The 15,560-nt window shown below is 39.7% G+C and overlaps 1 protein-coding gene and 1 non-coding gene across 2 annotated transcripts in view; both read right to left on the minus strand.

The window, feature by feature from the left end:
* The window catches only part of SSH2 (slingshot protein phosphatase 2), a 103,141-nt gene that overhangs the window by 36,244 nt on the left and 51,337 nt on the right, over window positions 1–15,560 (minus strand). The window contains exons 4-7 of the mRNA XM_052658768.1: window positions 12,042–12,163; window positions 7,384–7,452; window positions 6,531–6,596; window positions 1,882–2,076 (exon numbers count right to left, since the gene is read on the minus strand). Of these exons, the coding sequence (XP_052514728.1) occupies window positions 1,882–2,076; window positions 6,531–6,596; window positions 7,384–7,452; window positions 12,042–12,163 (452 nt within the window). The remainder of the gene's footprint in view (window positions 1–1,881; window positions 2,077–6,530; window positions 6,597–7,383; window positions 7,453–12,041; window positions 12,164–15,560) is intronic.
* Window positions 8,825–8,931, minus strand: LOC128065798 (U6 spliceosomal RNA). The gene has a single exon (XR_008201168.1). It is a non-coding gene; the product is annotated as a U6 spliceosomal RNA (small nuclear RNA).

The raw sequence follows: 15,560 nt of genomic DNA on the forward strand, positions 1-15,560 counted from the left end.
TTATGAGAATTAAATGAGATACTATGGATGAAGTGCCTAGTATAACATTTGACCTACACCGGAGGAACCATATACCTATGTTCCCTTCCCAACTTTCCTTGTATTTCATAATATAAACTTTATTCACAGTGGTGCACTTAAGTCCATTTTGGCATATATTCTCTGTATCCTCAGCATTCTTTTTAAGGCTCTTCTAGTCAACTTAGGAAAGAAGAGGGAATGGAAAAGACATTACATCACAAACATACTTTCTCCCTCAATTTCACTAAAAACAAATTTGGAAAATACATACATACAGAAAGAAGACAAGAATCACTGAAAATCCTTCTGGCATTATTACTCTGACCTACCGCTCTCAGTCTCTTTTACTATAGACAGACACTTGTTTACTAAATGTATCTTAAGACTGTGGTTATATTGTACACATGAAGAATTAACATTTAATGGGTCTTTACCATGTGCCAGGGACTATATTTCACATATTTATTTATTTATTTATTTTTGCTCAGGGATAGAGAGAGATTATAGGCAATTTCATTTTCTTTCTTTTTTGGGACTATAATTTTCAAATTCTCTCTAATAAAATCAGGAAAAATGAAAAGAAAGGTTTTCTCTAAGTGTCTGTTTACGAAAACAGATGAGACGTCTGTTCCTCTGACACCCATCAACCAGTCATAAAGAGTAATTCAATAACACTGCTCATGTGGACTTTGCTGGCAATCAGTGGTTAAGATTCTGAGCTTCCACCCCAGGGAACTAAGATCCTGCAAGCTGTGTGCCATGTCCAAAACAACAACAACAAAACAAAATAAAAAAACCAAAACCAAAACAACAATAAAACACTGCCCCCAATTCTGAAGGCCATACTATGCTTATCTTTTTAGTCACTGTGGAATCTTGAAGGGACTAGAGCTACTTAGTACTAACTGACCCTCATATCAATCATATCCTACACAGAAAAGTTTCCACTTTTTTAATGACGATTCTCTGCACACGATTCTTGGAAATTTCACTTTTTTCTAGTAAAAAAGCATTTCTTATCTAAATTAAGCCTTTAAAAAATAATGAACCGTTTAGGTGTCACTTCAGGAATCTGAAGGTGAAGGGATGTAAGATCCTTTTAGTAAGTCGCTACTCTTCTTTCTCAGATGTAGAAAATACCTTGGAGGTATTGAAAGATCAATTCAGAACAAAATAAACATCCTGATTAATTTTGAAAGCAGGAACTAGGTATGAAAAAATTACCAAAACAGTCACATAAGTTTCAACACACAGACCTAACTAACAGGAAATAAACATCAGCTTCAACTTTAGGTCTTTATCCAATTCACAGCACAGCAGTGAGATTTAATGAAAAATCTACAGACCTGATAAGTCAAATGCAGGGCTGAGTAAGACACGAATTATAAAATGTATTTAAAAAAATCTTAGCAGAAATCAGTTAAAAATTCAGCATAACAATGTCAGTATTCTTTTAAATTGACTGGAAACGTTTTCTGAAGTGTTTAGAAACATCTGTGCTAAAGCTTCTCAATGTCATTAACTTGCTTAGCAAATGCTTCTTTTACAGATAATGCAAAGACAAGAGCTCAGCCGAACTCCTTTAAACTCAAATTTCCAATTAGTGGAATTGGAATTAATGGGACTTCATGGTACTGCAGCCCTTAACTGTGGAGACTCCGCTGTGCCCAGGTGAGACTCTTCCGGTGTACAACAGAAAGAACAGGGTTCTTTGTGTGGCAGATTTGTAGTGTCAACAATGACTAGTATCACTCTTAAGGTTCATTCCCTAAGAGGAGAGATGAGGGAGGAACATGTTGCTTCCAAACCCCTGAGAACCCAACAGAGGCAATGTCTGGGATCCCCAGCAAGATGACTCACATGTCTGTGAAGAGCGCGGGAGAGTCAGGTCGGTGGGACTGCACATCCTGCATAGCATTCCACTCGTTGACTGAGGACTGGTCTGAGTTGATATGGCTCTCATAGTAACTCACCCAGGTGAGAAACAGGCTGCCGGGGTAGTAGTTATGCATTCTGGCCACTTCACAAGCCTTGTGTAAACTCTGCAGTGCAGACCTGAAAGATAGGTTGGGAAGTGAGACTGGAGACCTATGGGGATACCTAAAGGCCAGTAATCCATGTATACCCCCAACTGTTCCAATTTTAAAATCTTACAGAATTGGGCCTCTGGAGAATCTATTGCTTGGAAATCAAGATTCTCTGATTCTGATTCTAATAATGCTATATTATCTATTCATAGCAATCAATTAGACATTTCTTGCTGAAAAATATGATGCATTATAAAGGTGGTGGGGGGGTGGAGGGGAGTAGGAGAACTGACAACCTACCAGTGGAAAATAGGTCCAAGTACCTGCGGAGCTCACCATGAGCTCACAATATATATAGTTAGATATTTGTTGCTGTTGCTTAGTTGGTAAGTCATGTCCAACTCTTTTGTGACCCCCCATGGACTGTAGCCCACCAGGCTACTCTGTTCATGGGATTTTCCAGGCAAGAATATTGGAGTGGAAATAAAGTAAAAAAAAAAAAAAAAAGAATATTGGAGTGGGTTCCCATTTCCTTCGCCAGGGGATCTTTCCAACCTAGGGACTGAACCCACATCTCCTGTGTCTCCTGCACTGGCAGGTGGATTCTTTACTGCTGAGCTACCAGGGAGGCCCAGTTAGATATAGTTATGGTTATATACAGCTATAATTGGAACCACGCTATGGCCCATATCACTAGAGAATGAAAGATCTACTTCATTTACTACACAAAGGTTTGTTTCTCTTGGCACAGGGTCACGTAGAGCATATATTCCCTATGATTCTTAGAGGTTCCACAAAGATCACAGAGACAGATGTCCCTAAGCCTTGAGGACAAGCCCTTTTATCTCCAGGATGTACTGCTCTAGTGACATTTGTCATTCTTGCTGCCTTAGTCTCCTAGTCACTTTAAGCCATTTATTCATACCCTTGAGCTACTTTCTAAGAACAGCTCTGGTTATCCTGTGACTAATTAGATCTCTGACTCCAAATCTAGGAACTCAAGAAAGGTAAACAAAACTGAAAAATATTGTTTTGGTTATATACTTGGGAAAAACCAAAGCAGGCTTCTTTCTATGTTTTTGTTTACTGATGTATCTCAAGAGCCTAAAAGAACGCCTTCTTTAAAATAAAAAAAAAAAAGCCTTCTAGTTCAAAGTTAAAATTTGTTGAATGAAATGCCTTATTAGCTATACATTAATATCTCTTTCCCAAGGGAAAAGGACATTACGAGAGAACTCTGTGGCCAATATATTTACATCTTCTGCTTAAAAATGCCTTTTTACTGTTTCTTCTTTCATAACAAATATGATCATGCTCATTTTAGAAAACTTAGGGACCTCAGGTAAAAGGCAGGAATATCCTGTAATCTGACCACCCACAAATAACAACTGTTAAGCTTTTAGTATAGATCTTTCCAGTCTGTTTATCTCTGCAGAGATCTAAAATAAAGACATGATCATATTCTGCATACCATTTAATTTGTTCTTTTACTTTACACTTTGTTGTCAATATTCTTCCACGTCAATAAATGTTCAACTAGATAATTTTCAATGGCTGCATATTTAGAAACATGGATGTACTGGAATTTAATTGATTCCTAGTTTTTTAGACATTTAAAAATTGCTTTCCATTTTTTTGATACTATTAGAACAACTGATAAAGATTCTTACAGTTAAAAATCTGCACACACCCTTGATTATCACCTCAGGACAAATTCTTGGAAGCAGAATCACTATGACAAAGGGTATACAAAATGGTAAAGCGTACTGGCAAATCACTCTCCGGAAAGATCACTCCAGTTTATTTTCCCATCAGTGAGGCTATGACAGTGCTGTTTCCTGAATCCTTGTCAATCTCGTCTAATGTACATTAAAAAATAAAATTATGACGAATTTGATTGGAAACACATGCCAGTCCATTTCTACTAGGGAATTAGATTTTCTCGAAAGAACAAAATCACAGAATCTTTTAAAATGCTTCCTTTTACTAAAACTAAGCCGAATTCTGAGAGTTGGACTGTGAAGAAAGCTGAGCGCCGAAGAACTGATGCTTTTGAACTGTGGTGTTGGAGAAGACTCTTGAGAGTCCATTGGACTGCAAGGAGATCCAACCAGTCCATTCTAAACGAGATCAGTCCTGGGTGTTCACTGGAAGGAATAATGCTAAAGCTGAAACTCCAGTACTTTGGCCACCTCATGCGAAGAGTTGACGCACTGGAAAAGACCCTGGTGCTGGGAGGGACTGGGGGCAGGAGGAGAAGGGGACGACAAAGGATGAGGTGGCTGGATGGCATCACCGACTCGATGGACTTGAGTCTGAGTGAACTCTGGGAGTTGGTGATGGACAGGGAGGCCTGGCGTACTGCGATTCATGGGGTCGCAAAGAGTCGGACACAGCTGAGTGACTGAACTGAACTGAAGCCGATTCTCAGCAAATTTCAGTTTCATTACACAGATTCAAGTCTCTAGTCACCCATAGGCTCAGCAGGTAAAGAATCCACCTGTAGTGTAGGAGACGTGTGGGTTGGGAAGATCCCCTGGAGGAGGAAATGGCAACCCACTCCAGCATTCTTGCTTGGGAAATCCCATGGACAGAAGAGCCTGGCAGGCTACAGCCCAAGGGGCCACAAAAAGTGTTGGGACACAACTGAGCATGAACACATATTCTAAAGTAAAAGCCAGCTTAGTGCAACATACAGGATATTCAATGCATGTTTTCTTCATCCAGGAAACACATGCTTCAAAAGCATATGCCACAAGTATTTGGTACAAGTGCCCTAAAACACATTCAAGGCACAGCCACCTTGTATTTCAGCTCTGTATGGGAGAGAGAGGCTATAGTAACCACCTTCCTGTGAAGGAAACACCTGGTTTAAACGCTGCTTTGATTCACACGTCATCTACTAGGGTTTTTTGTTTTCCTGTGACTTTCAGTTCACTACTCCCCATGTGGTACACCAAAAAAAGTTTATTCTGCAATAAGCTAACAGAGCTAGGACTAGTCAGTCTACTTTAAAACATCAAAGCTTGAATTACTCGAATCCTAAAGAATTAAGACTGCTTTGTATCCCTCCCCAAAATACAGCTGAGAACACTGCATTTATGGGACTTAGGCTGTTGGGTTTTATTTGGTACAGGTCAGATGCTTTTTTTTCCCCTTCAAACTTTAAATGTTTTATTTTGTATTGGGGTACAGCTGATGAACAATGTTGTGGTAGTTTCAGGTGAGCAGTGAAGGACTTCAGCCATACATATACATGTACCCATTCTCCCGCAAGCCCCTCTCCCATCCAGGCTGGCAAAGAACATTGAGTAGAATTTCATGTGCTATACAATAGGTTCTTGTCATTTATCCATTTTGAATACAGCAGTGTGTAATTGCAGGTCAGTTGCTTTTAACTGAATCTTAGTCAAAAGAGGTTATGAGTTTTTCTATGAGAAATTTATCACTGAAATATGGCCTAAAACTAAAAATTGGTCTAAACACATGACCTGAAACTCTGTCCTATCTCAATTACTGTATGAGGTGATAAGATTTAATTGTTCAGTGGACTCTCTTTTAGGACTGCACCCACTTCAAGCCTATCAATCCAGTTATTCAGGGGTAAGTGATCTCCCTGGAGTCTTTTTCAGGCTCCTTTATTTCTCCTTTGGCTTGCATTCTGCCCATTCTGCTCCTCCTGGGGACTTCCACTACAGAACAGGCAACTGAATGAGGGACTGAAACTCAAATCCCTGACCGGGGGATGACTCTGAATCTTAAGAATCACATCACTCCCTGCTTATATTGGATCATTTTTCTAGATAATCCAGAACAAGAGAAAAAGAGTCTATTCTGTCTAAATGTAAGAGATACTTGTAGGCCAGTTATGTGACCTCTCTCGCCCATCATAAAGAGCTAATAATATTATTTTGGGGAGTTGGTGTGATGATTAGATGTAATCCTATGTAAAGCACTCAATGCCTGACACACACAGTAAGTAACCCCAGAAGTGTCAGTATATCAGCTGATGGTTATTAACAACTACAGTGTTTTTTCTAGAATTTATGTGCATTATATAAATAGTGTCACAAACAGCTGCCAACAATTTAAATGGAAACATCGATATATAATGTAACTCCATCAATGCTATCCCTGATTACCTAAGAAAGGGGAAATTAATGCACAGTCGTGAATGTTCCAGATGCAGCTCTAGATGGCTACCAACTCACTGAGTCAGTGTGTCCCTAATAAAGTCCAGTTCCCACTGGCTACTTGTTTACCAATGCTGAAGGCCTTCCATAGCGATCATCTGAAAACTGAACTTCTAGGTCATCTTTAACCATCATGGCCACACAAACAGATCACACAAAATCCTATACACACAAACAGATCACCGGGCATTTTCATAAAGAACTGTTCCATTTCAAATACACTTTCTCACAAAATACTGTTCCAATAACACTAAAAAAAACTTTTTAGAGATATTAAAAGTCCTCTTACCACATTGCCTGCACAGATACAGGTTTGAATATGTGAACTCTGTTATCCGTTGAGACGCTGAACCCACTGAGGAAAACAGAATGAAACAAAAATCCGTTAAGTGAGAGTAGGTTATTTCAGTTGTGAGTTTTCAAGGTTGTGTCCTTGGCTAGCAACTGCTGGCTCAGGAGAAGGTATCAAGTACTTTGTGTAGAAGTTAACTGGAGTAGGACTTGACTGAAAAGTCCTTCAACAAATGGTCTGATTTTATCTACCAAGCAACATGAATGGACTCCCACCTTAGAGTGAGGGAATTACATACCGTTTCCCATCTGTAGCTATGGACAAACTGTTCTGCTGTATATTTCTACTTGGAAGTCTTGCAGGTTCTTAGTAAACCTGACCCTGGTATTATAAACTGGAGCAAACATCTTGGTCTCTTGGGGACACATTCTAAAAACACCAGGAGGTGGGGGTGGGGGGGGTCACTGGAAAGAACTGGCACAGAAATGGGTTATACTGTAGGCTGACAGCTGGCAGAGGCAGCGAGAGGTTGTTTGAAACAGAACATATCATCCTCTGGGAGAGCATTGCAACAGTCCCACATGCTCAGACTAAAGAGTGAGCCAACAGACTAGCTTGTCTTTGTTTGGATTCTTACCATAGTCGGCCCAGAAGAACAGAAGTGAGAGGCTCTGGCAAGTTGTATTTTTACTCTACTTTACAAAACAGGAGTTTAAAAGGACTCGCTGAGCTGCTGATATGACAGTTCAGTTGGGTACAATGGGCCTCCCATTCAGCTGAATGAATGGGCACTAAGATGGAACCCCACCCCTTGGCTTTCTGTAGGAGAATAAAAAGGGAAAGCTCTTACCCATCACCATCCAAATGGATTAGGGTGTCACTCCAGAGAGGCAGGACTAAGCCCATGGTACAAGTGCTACTGTAAGACAAGAAACAGTCCATAAGTTACTTTCTATTACCCTAGGAAGCAGTTCTTTTTTTAACTCTTTCACCGTAAAGGATAAGTCCCTAAGTTTTAAATTCTGACACAGGTGGAGAAATTTCTAACATATTACAATGAATCCAATGTATGTACCAGAAGCTGTTTTAAACAGGTGTTTAAACAGTTAGTTAGATATTTATATTAGTATCTGTTATGCATCTGTTATATAACTAACTATATTTATTAGTTAGATACTTTTACATTTAACAAAGAAAACTTAACTGACTCAACTTCCTGTATTGCTGTGTTGCCAATGGCTGCTGTCTGAAAAGACCAGGTGATGGCTGATGCGCTACTGGCAGGGCTCAGCCCAAGATTACAGCTCCCAAGTCAACTCTAAGAATCATTTCTGATACCAAGAGCTACTGCTGGTTACTGCAGATCTCTGACTGCGATTTGCTCAATTTTAATTCCGAGGTTTACATAGATTTATTAAATGACAGAATATACTCAGTAGTCTAAAAGGGAAAAGTAATGCTTGATGGCTTAGAGAGACAAAATAGACACAGTGCCATTTAAATGAATAAAACAGTGCTTGGTGGCTATGCACTGAAACAGCACTGCTCAAGTACAGAGTGAACAGGACTCTCAACAACCGACAAAGGGGTAGCTCTAGGATCACACACTATTCCAGGAAGGAAATTAGTTTTAAGTTAGTGGAACAGGCTGGGATAGGACACCATGGACTCCCAATTTAGTCTCTACCACACCACTTCTCTGGACAACTATAATTACCTTAGACTTCTGCCACTTCTTCTCCTTAAGGCTGCCATAAGCCATTTTCCCTTCCATCTAATCTCCCAAAGGCTCCCACACTCTCTCCCTGCCAATATATCTAGAAAAGCAGCATGATGTAGGAGAAAGAACATTGGATGTAGAAGATGGAACAGCGAAGGATGGTTAAGAATACAGGCTCTGGAGTCAGAGGGGCTCTGGAATCTGGAATCTGACATTAACCGTGTAATTAATTGTGTTGTGCTCCAGTTTCCTATCTGTAAAACTGGGATAAAATATACCTTCTTTATTGGGCTGTTTTGAAGATTAAATTAGATAACACACCAAAAAAAAATGTGTGCAACAGTGCCTAAATGTAACAACTACCATTTATTGAGCAGTTAGTTATACTATGTCAAAAGATCTGAACCTAATCTCCTTCAGTATTTCAATTCCTTTTGACATGTTATTTAACCCCTCTCAGCCTTAATTTCTTCATCTTAAAATGCAGGTAACAAAACCTAAACCTCATAGGGTTATCATAAAAATCTAACATATTTAAAGTGAAAAAAAAAATATATATATATGTTTTTTAAAAAATATGGAACACTTCATGAACTTGCGTGTCATCCTTGCTCAGGGACTATGCTAATCTTCTCTGTATCGTTCCAGTATTAATATATGTGCTGCTGAAACGAGCACTAAGGTGAGAAAAAAATTTTAAGTGAAAAATACATATGACTGTATTGTCATGTAAAACAAACGTTGAATATGAATCTGCAGTGGGTGCTCTAATAAAACAGGAGAGTGATTTTGGCAGGGCAGGGAGGGGGACATCATGATAATGCATTAAAAGCAATACAGGGAACACGGAGTCACTGGAGGGCTATCGCTGGAGTCACTGCAGGGCTAAGGGAGGCGGTCCCCTAGTTGGGCTGCGTCTAATGTGCACCACACTTGCTGGCCTGCATTACTCACAATCCAACTAGTGATTCCAGAGTAGGAGATTCAGATCAAGATTGAACAGCTTATGCACACTGTAACCTTGGGCCTGAACTCCTGAACAGCTCTTGTGCCAGGCCCTGGAGGGAGGAAGACAGCTCCACCACTGTTTTTGTTGAATAGATGAGATGGGTGCAGAGAAAACCTGTTTTGAAAATGGCTTCCCAAGGTTGAGTGAGTTTTTAGAGTTAAGTTTTTTTTCTCTTTAAAGCAAATGCTTAATATGAAGGGGCGATAGCTAAGTGACAAATCGGGAAATTAAGTAACAAGGTACCAAAGGTTCAAAGGAGTGTGATCCATGGGCTCGTGACCAGACACCAGTTAAACTTTAGACAAGTGACAATGATATGCAGGAACCAAACATCACATTTTCTGCTTGTATTCAGGTTAGAATTTTTTTTACATTAAGGAGTAGCTTCATCACATGACAGGAAAGAGAGCCCTGAAAGAGAGGCCTATTTTTATCTAGTTTATCTTGAGTCACATGAGATTTTCTCCATTAAAATATAGTTACTTCTTTTAATAGATACTCATCTCATTAAAAAATATTCATTGAGTGCCTCTATGTATCAGACATGTTCAAGGTATTGGTGGAATGAGGAAAAATTAAAACATCATAAAGCTCTTTTATAACTTGAAATACATATCAAATGCAATTTGGAAACTAAAGCTATACTTTTTATTAAAAAATTTATTACTTAAAATATAACACAATACTTAAAAATCTTAGCAAGAGGCTAAATAAATTGGCTGTAATAGATTTTGAGAATCCTTTGAATGAGCATGTCATAAACATCCTGGGTTCCACTCTGGTTTAATACCATTCTGAAACATTAACTTTTTGTATTCTCAGATACAAAAGGATACAGGTTTCTTAAACAGCAGCTGAGACAGAAATGATACTAGATTACCTGAGCAATGGTATTCTGAAGTAGGCAGCATTTTTCTTACTATCTAAGATCATTCAAACAGAGGGTATAGGGGAATAATTCATAATATCAAATTTACCAAACAGAACTAAAACTAGTTTCTCTAACTTTCCTTATCACATTTTGTCTTCCATAAATGAAAATTTTCTTTTGTTGGTCAGATATGATTCAGGCAGGACTATTACCAAAGACAGATACAGTTTACTGAGGGTAAATTACTGGACACTCACATTAATAAGCATTCTTTATGATTTCTGGGAATGTTTAGGACAAAGTGAAAGAGAGATAGCACTGGACACCTGACTTCTCACACTCTGGGTCAGGAGAATCTGAAGTAGTCACCTTCTCTCTCTCAGGCAAGACTCAAATGATGTGTCCACCCAGCTCCAGTTCCTGTTTTATGGGACTTCCAAAGGAGTGGTCAGGGAGAACCAAACAACAGAAGTAAGATGGAAAGCACGACTGTCCACCTGATCTTTCTGTGACGATGGAAACGTTCTGCCCAACACGCAAGCCACAAGCCACACAGAGCTAGAGCATGTGAAATGTGGCTAGTTGTGGCAGAGGAACTGAAACTTTAGTTTTATTTAATTTTATTTAAATAGTTAAAATGTGATTAGTGGCTCTCATACTAGACAGTACAGATCTAGAAAGATAAAGATAAAAACCCAAGTCAGGGGTTTTAAAATACTAATGAATGTAGGCAAGATAGGTATTCCTATAGGGTGAATACTTCTTGAAAGATCTGCTGCTTAGCTAACAGAAGAGGTTAAAACTGGGCAGGAGAAAAAGCTTCCTAAATGTGGTTTTCAATCCTGTGTAATTTTAGGGCACTGCAATTAAAGGCTGTAAGTGGTATACAAGGTAACAACTCTGGCCCTGTGATCCTGGTGAACCCACAAATCATTTTCAGCCTGACTGCTATGTTCAAGCTCAGGTAAACACTAGTTTGAAAATCTTTCTGGTGACAGTGTGATTTATTCCCCCCTCCTCCTTCTAACATCAGGACAATGAGAAGAGCTCTCAGTCTTCTTTGCTCTCTGTGGCTAAATTCTCCCAGCCTGGGTCACACCCCTAGCTACTCCACAATTGCACTCTAGTCCTGAACCAGGAAGTCCATGCTTTGAGACATCTGGCAGGATTTCCTGAGGCTTATTATCTACAGTGCAAAGATCTGCTTAGCAGCCACATTCCACAGTCTTCTTAAGATTTCTCCAGAAAAAGTGGGAAGATAAAAAAAGAAAGCAACAAACCTTCAGGGCACAAAGGAGCCAGGTTCTGTGCGATATCTTTAATCTTAGGATGTAAAGTGCTGCTAAAGTCAAAGGTGAATATTATAAAAGGTTCTGTTTTGAGTTTTAGAAATCATCCTTCCCTGCTCCTCTCTAACTCAGAAGAAGAAAAAAGGAAGTGTGACATCTGACAGAAGCAAGGTATAAGGCCACGAATGAAAGAGACGGGAATTAAAGGGGGCTCTCTTGGCCCCCGGAACCTACTGGTGCAAAATCACAAAGGATGTGTGCCCCAGGATCACCAAGTGAGTCATTATGGCTTAAAATAAAGTGGACTGCAAAGAAAACCCTTTTTTTTTCTTCCTTGGAGATAGAACTTTAAACCATTTTCTTTATATCATTACCACCTAAAGATGAGAGGAAGAAGGTAAGGAACAGTGGTAAATCAGGGACACAAAACCAAAGACATCACTAAATAAAATTCTGTCTCTAAAGATTGTGTCTAAGATACTTTTGATGTTCTCTAGTTCTACATGCTTAACGTTTTAGAGGTAGAACTGCATACAATGTTCTTGTAATAACTCAAAAGGTAACTGGAGTAGGTTGTTCAAAAACAGGTTACCCCATCCTCCCATTTGAGGTATCATACCTGTCATTAGAGGAGAAATCCATTCCTAAGACGATGCTTTCTTCAGTGTCTTGTCTACCATTAGTTGAAACCACTACCATATAGCGTGTTCGATTCTGGTAAGTACTTTCTAGTCTTACAGCCTGGAAATTAAGAAATTTACAAGATCAATTTAAGATCATTCAACCCTTTTTATATCACCATTTTAAAGTATACTCAGGGAGACAGCAGAGCCATAGTTAGGAGACCTAAATTTAAATTCCAACTCATGTATTAACTACAAAGCCTTCAGTAAGTTATTTGGAAGGGATATAATAATAGGTATTCCACTGGCTTATAAGAATCATATGAAATAATGCATGTGAAGTACAATGCTTGGCATATACTAAATGCTCAATAAACATTTACTGTTAGGATAATTTATAACAGTAACAATTACCCTGGCATGTTCTATTGACCCAAGAGTGGAATGTGATCTGTGACTCACAGATCCAAGTCCCACCAACAATTATAATATGAAGCAAAGTTTAATATCCCAGAGGAGTATGCTCTATTAAACTCTTACAGATTATGCACTATAAGATTTTCTTGTTTCAGATATCAGAAGTTTATATTATTTTTGTCAAAATTATGCTATTTTAAAAGGGCCTTCAGAAAATTCAAATATGCACATGGTCTTGGACGACATTAAGAGCTTACTGTCAGCATGATAATGGCCTTGTTGGTTATATCTTTTTCTTAAATATCTGGAGTAAGAGGACATGATGCCTAAGTTTTACCTTAAGATCTTCCAACAGTGGGAAGCAACAAGATATTCTCCAGTAGGTGAATGGATAGACTATGGTACACCCAGATAATGGAACATTCAGTTCAGTTCAGTTCAGTCGCTCAGTTGTGTCCGACTCTTTGCGACCCCATGAATCACAGCACACCAGGCCTCCCTGTCCACCACCAACTCCTGGAGTTTACCCAAATCCATGTCCATCGAGCCGGCGATGCCATCCAGCCATCTCATCCTCTGTCGTCCCCTTCTCCTCCTGCCCCCAGTCCCTCCCAGCATCAGGGTCTTTTCCAATGAGTCAACTCTTCGCATGAGGTGGCCAAAGTATTGGACTTTCAGCCTCAGCATCAGTCCCTCCAATGAACACCCAGGGCTGATCTCCTTTAGGATGGACTGGTTGGATCTCCTTGCAGTCCAACGGACTCTCAAGAGTCTTCTCCAACACCATAGTTCAAAAGCATCAATTCTTTGGTGCTCAGCTTTCTTCACAGTCCAACTCTCGCATCCACACATGACCACTGGAAAAACCACAGCCTTGACTAGATGGATCTTTGTTGGCAAAGTAGTCTCTGCTTTTGAATATGTTATCTAGGTTGGTCATAACTTTCCTTCCAAGGAGTAAGCATTATTCAGTGTTAAAAAGAAACGAGCTGTCAAACCATGAAAAGACATGGAGGAATCATACATGCACATTACTAAGGGAAAGAAGCCAACAACAAGAGGCTAGGTATCTATTGCATGGTTCCAGCTCTATGACATTCTGGAAATGGTAAAACTATGGAGCCAGTAAAAAGATCAGTGGTTGCCAGAGGTCAGAGGAGCACTAAGGATTTTTAGGGCAGTGAAATAACTCTGTATGATACTAAAGTGGTGGACTACACACATGTCACTATATATTTGTCAAAACCTGTAAAATGTACAACACCCAAGGGTGAACTCTTATGTAAACCACGGACTTTGATAATAACGATGTGTCAGTGCAGGTCCATCAGTTGTAATCAGCTCTTGTAGGAAACAGTAATAATGGAGAAGGCTATGCATGAGGGGGTACAGAGGGTGTGTGGGAAGTCTCTGCAACCTTCTGCTCTATTTTACAGTGAACTTAAAACTGTTCTAAAAAATAAAGTCTACTAAAAAAGTTTGCTAAGAGGGTAGGTCTTCTGCTAATTGTTGCCATCATCATCATTGTAAGGAGGAGGAGGAAGATGGACGGAGAGAGGGTTGGAGGGAACTTTTATTGATTTTTGGCCACACTGCACAGTATGTGGGATCTTAGTTCCACAACCAGGGATTGAACCCATGTCCCCTGCATTGGAAAGCAGATTCTTAACCACTGGACCACCAGAGAAGTCTCTGGAGGAAACAATCAGAGGTGATGAATATGTCCATGGCATAGACTGTGGTGATGGTCTCATAGGCAAAGAAAAAAAATAAAGAGCCATCAAATGACCCACTTAGTAAGGCAGAGGTGAGGCGCTCCTGGCTGTCTTCCTGCCTCTACTCTGACTCTCCGAGGAAAAGCTACCTGTGAGCATAGACACCAAAGTAGCTACATTAAAGCTTGTTTCCAGTAAGAGCTCATAGACCAAGAATGTAATTCCCACCATCCTGACTCCGTGCAGCAGGTAGAGAGCTATACTGCTGACTTTTATGTTCCATGAAATAACAGAACATTTCAAACCAAATTCACCTGTGAGAAGTTAAGAGGTAACTAATATTTAGACCGACAAAGGTCTAGTCCCATGGGCTCAGATCAAGTGAGCATTATACGCACAGAGTAATGGGTAGTAGCAAATGCACATGAGGCGGACTGGGAGGCAGCGTAGAGGCGGAGATTCTAGAAACACTCCACAAAATATTAAATTAACCAAACACCTGGTGCAAGTAAACTAGAATTTCTAATAAACAAGATCTCAGGTGTTATTACATACCTAGATATTATTACATATCTAAACCTGGGCCTGTTTTGGCAAGCCCTAACTGTTCAGTTTCCTGAATATGTATGTTAGAGGCCTTTTATGCTGTCAAAGCTCTGAAGATTTCTAAAACGGCTCACATGCAGATGGGGACAACTGAACTGTGCTTCTGGTCATTTATTTACAACTTCTACATCTATTAGTGGGGACTGACTAGCTAAGCGGAAGCCAGTACAAGTAAAAACAAAAACAAACAAACAAACTCCATAAATATTACCTATTTTGTAAGTTACCAGGCCAAGTTAGCAAGTTTGTGATATTCAAATAAAACATCAGTTGTGTTTCTTTTACAAGTGAGGTGTGTGTTTGTTTATCTATGTATCTATTTAAAATGTAAAGAGCATTTCAAATGTTTGGCCCTCCCTTGTTTAGTCTAACCATAACAGAAGATCCCAAACCTAATGGGAAAGGTCTCAGTCATTCTCATTCTGATTTAGGCTTGAGTTACTGGCTTCCCTGGTGGCTCACTGGTAAAGAATCCGCCTGCCAATGCAGGAGATATGGGTTCAATCCCTGGGCTGGGAAGATCTCCTGGAGAACGAAATGGGAACTCATTCCAGTATTCTTGCCTGGGAAATTCTACAGACATAGAAGCCTAGTGGGTTACAGCCCATGGGGTCACAAAAGAGTTGGACATGACTTAGTGACTAAACAACAACAACTGGCACATCACAGATTCACTCCATTTTTAGCTTCTTAGATGGAAGAATTGCACTTAGAGGTCTTGGGATTTGACCATGGACCTCTAGATGGTACCTACAGCTATTACTAAATTTTTACTAA

Source organism: Budorcas taxicolor, chromosome 19 (genome assembly GCF_023091745.1).
Source record: "Budorcas taxicolor isolate Tak-1 chromosome 19, Takin1.1, whole genome shotgun sequence".
Lineage (NCBI taxonomy): Eukaryota > Metazoa > Chordata > Mammalia > Artiodactyla > Bovidae > Budorcas > Budorcas taxicolor.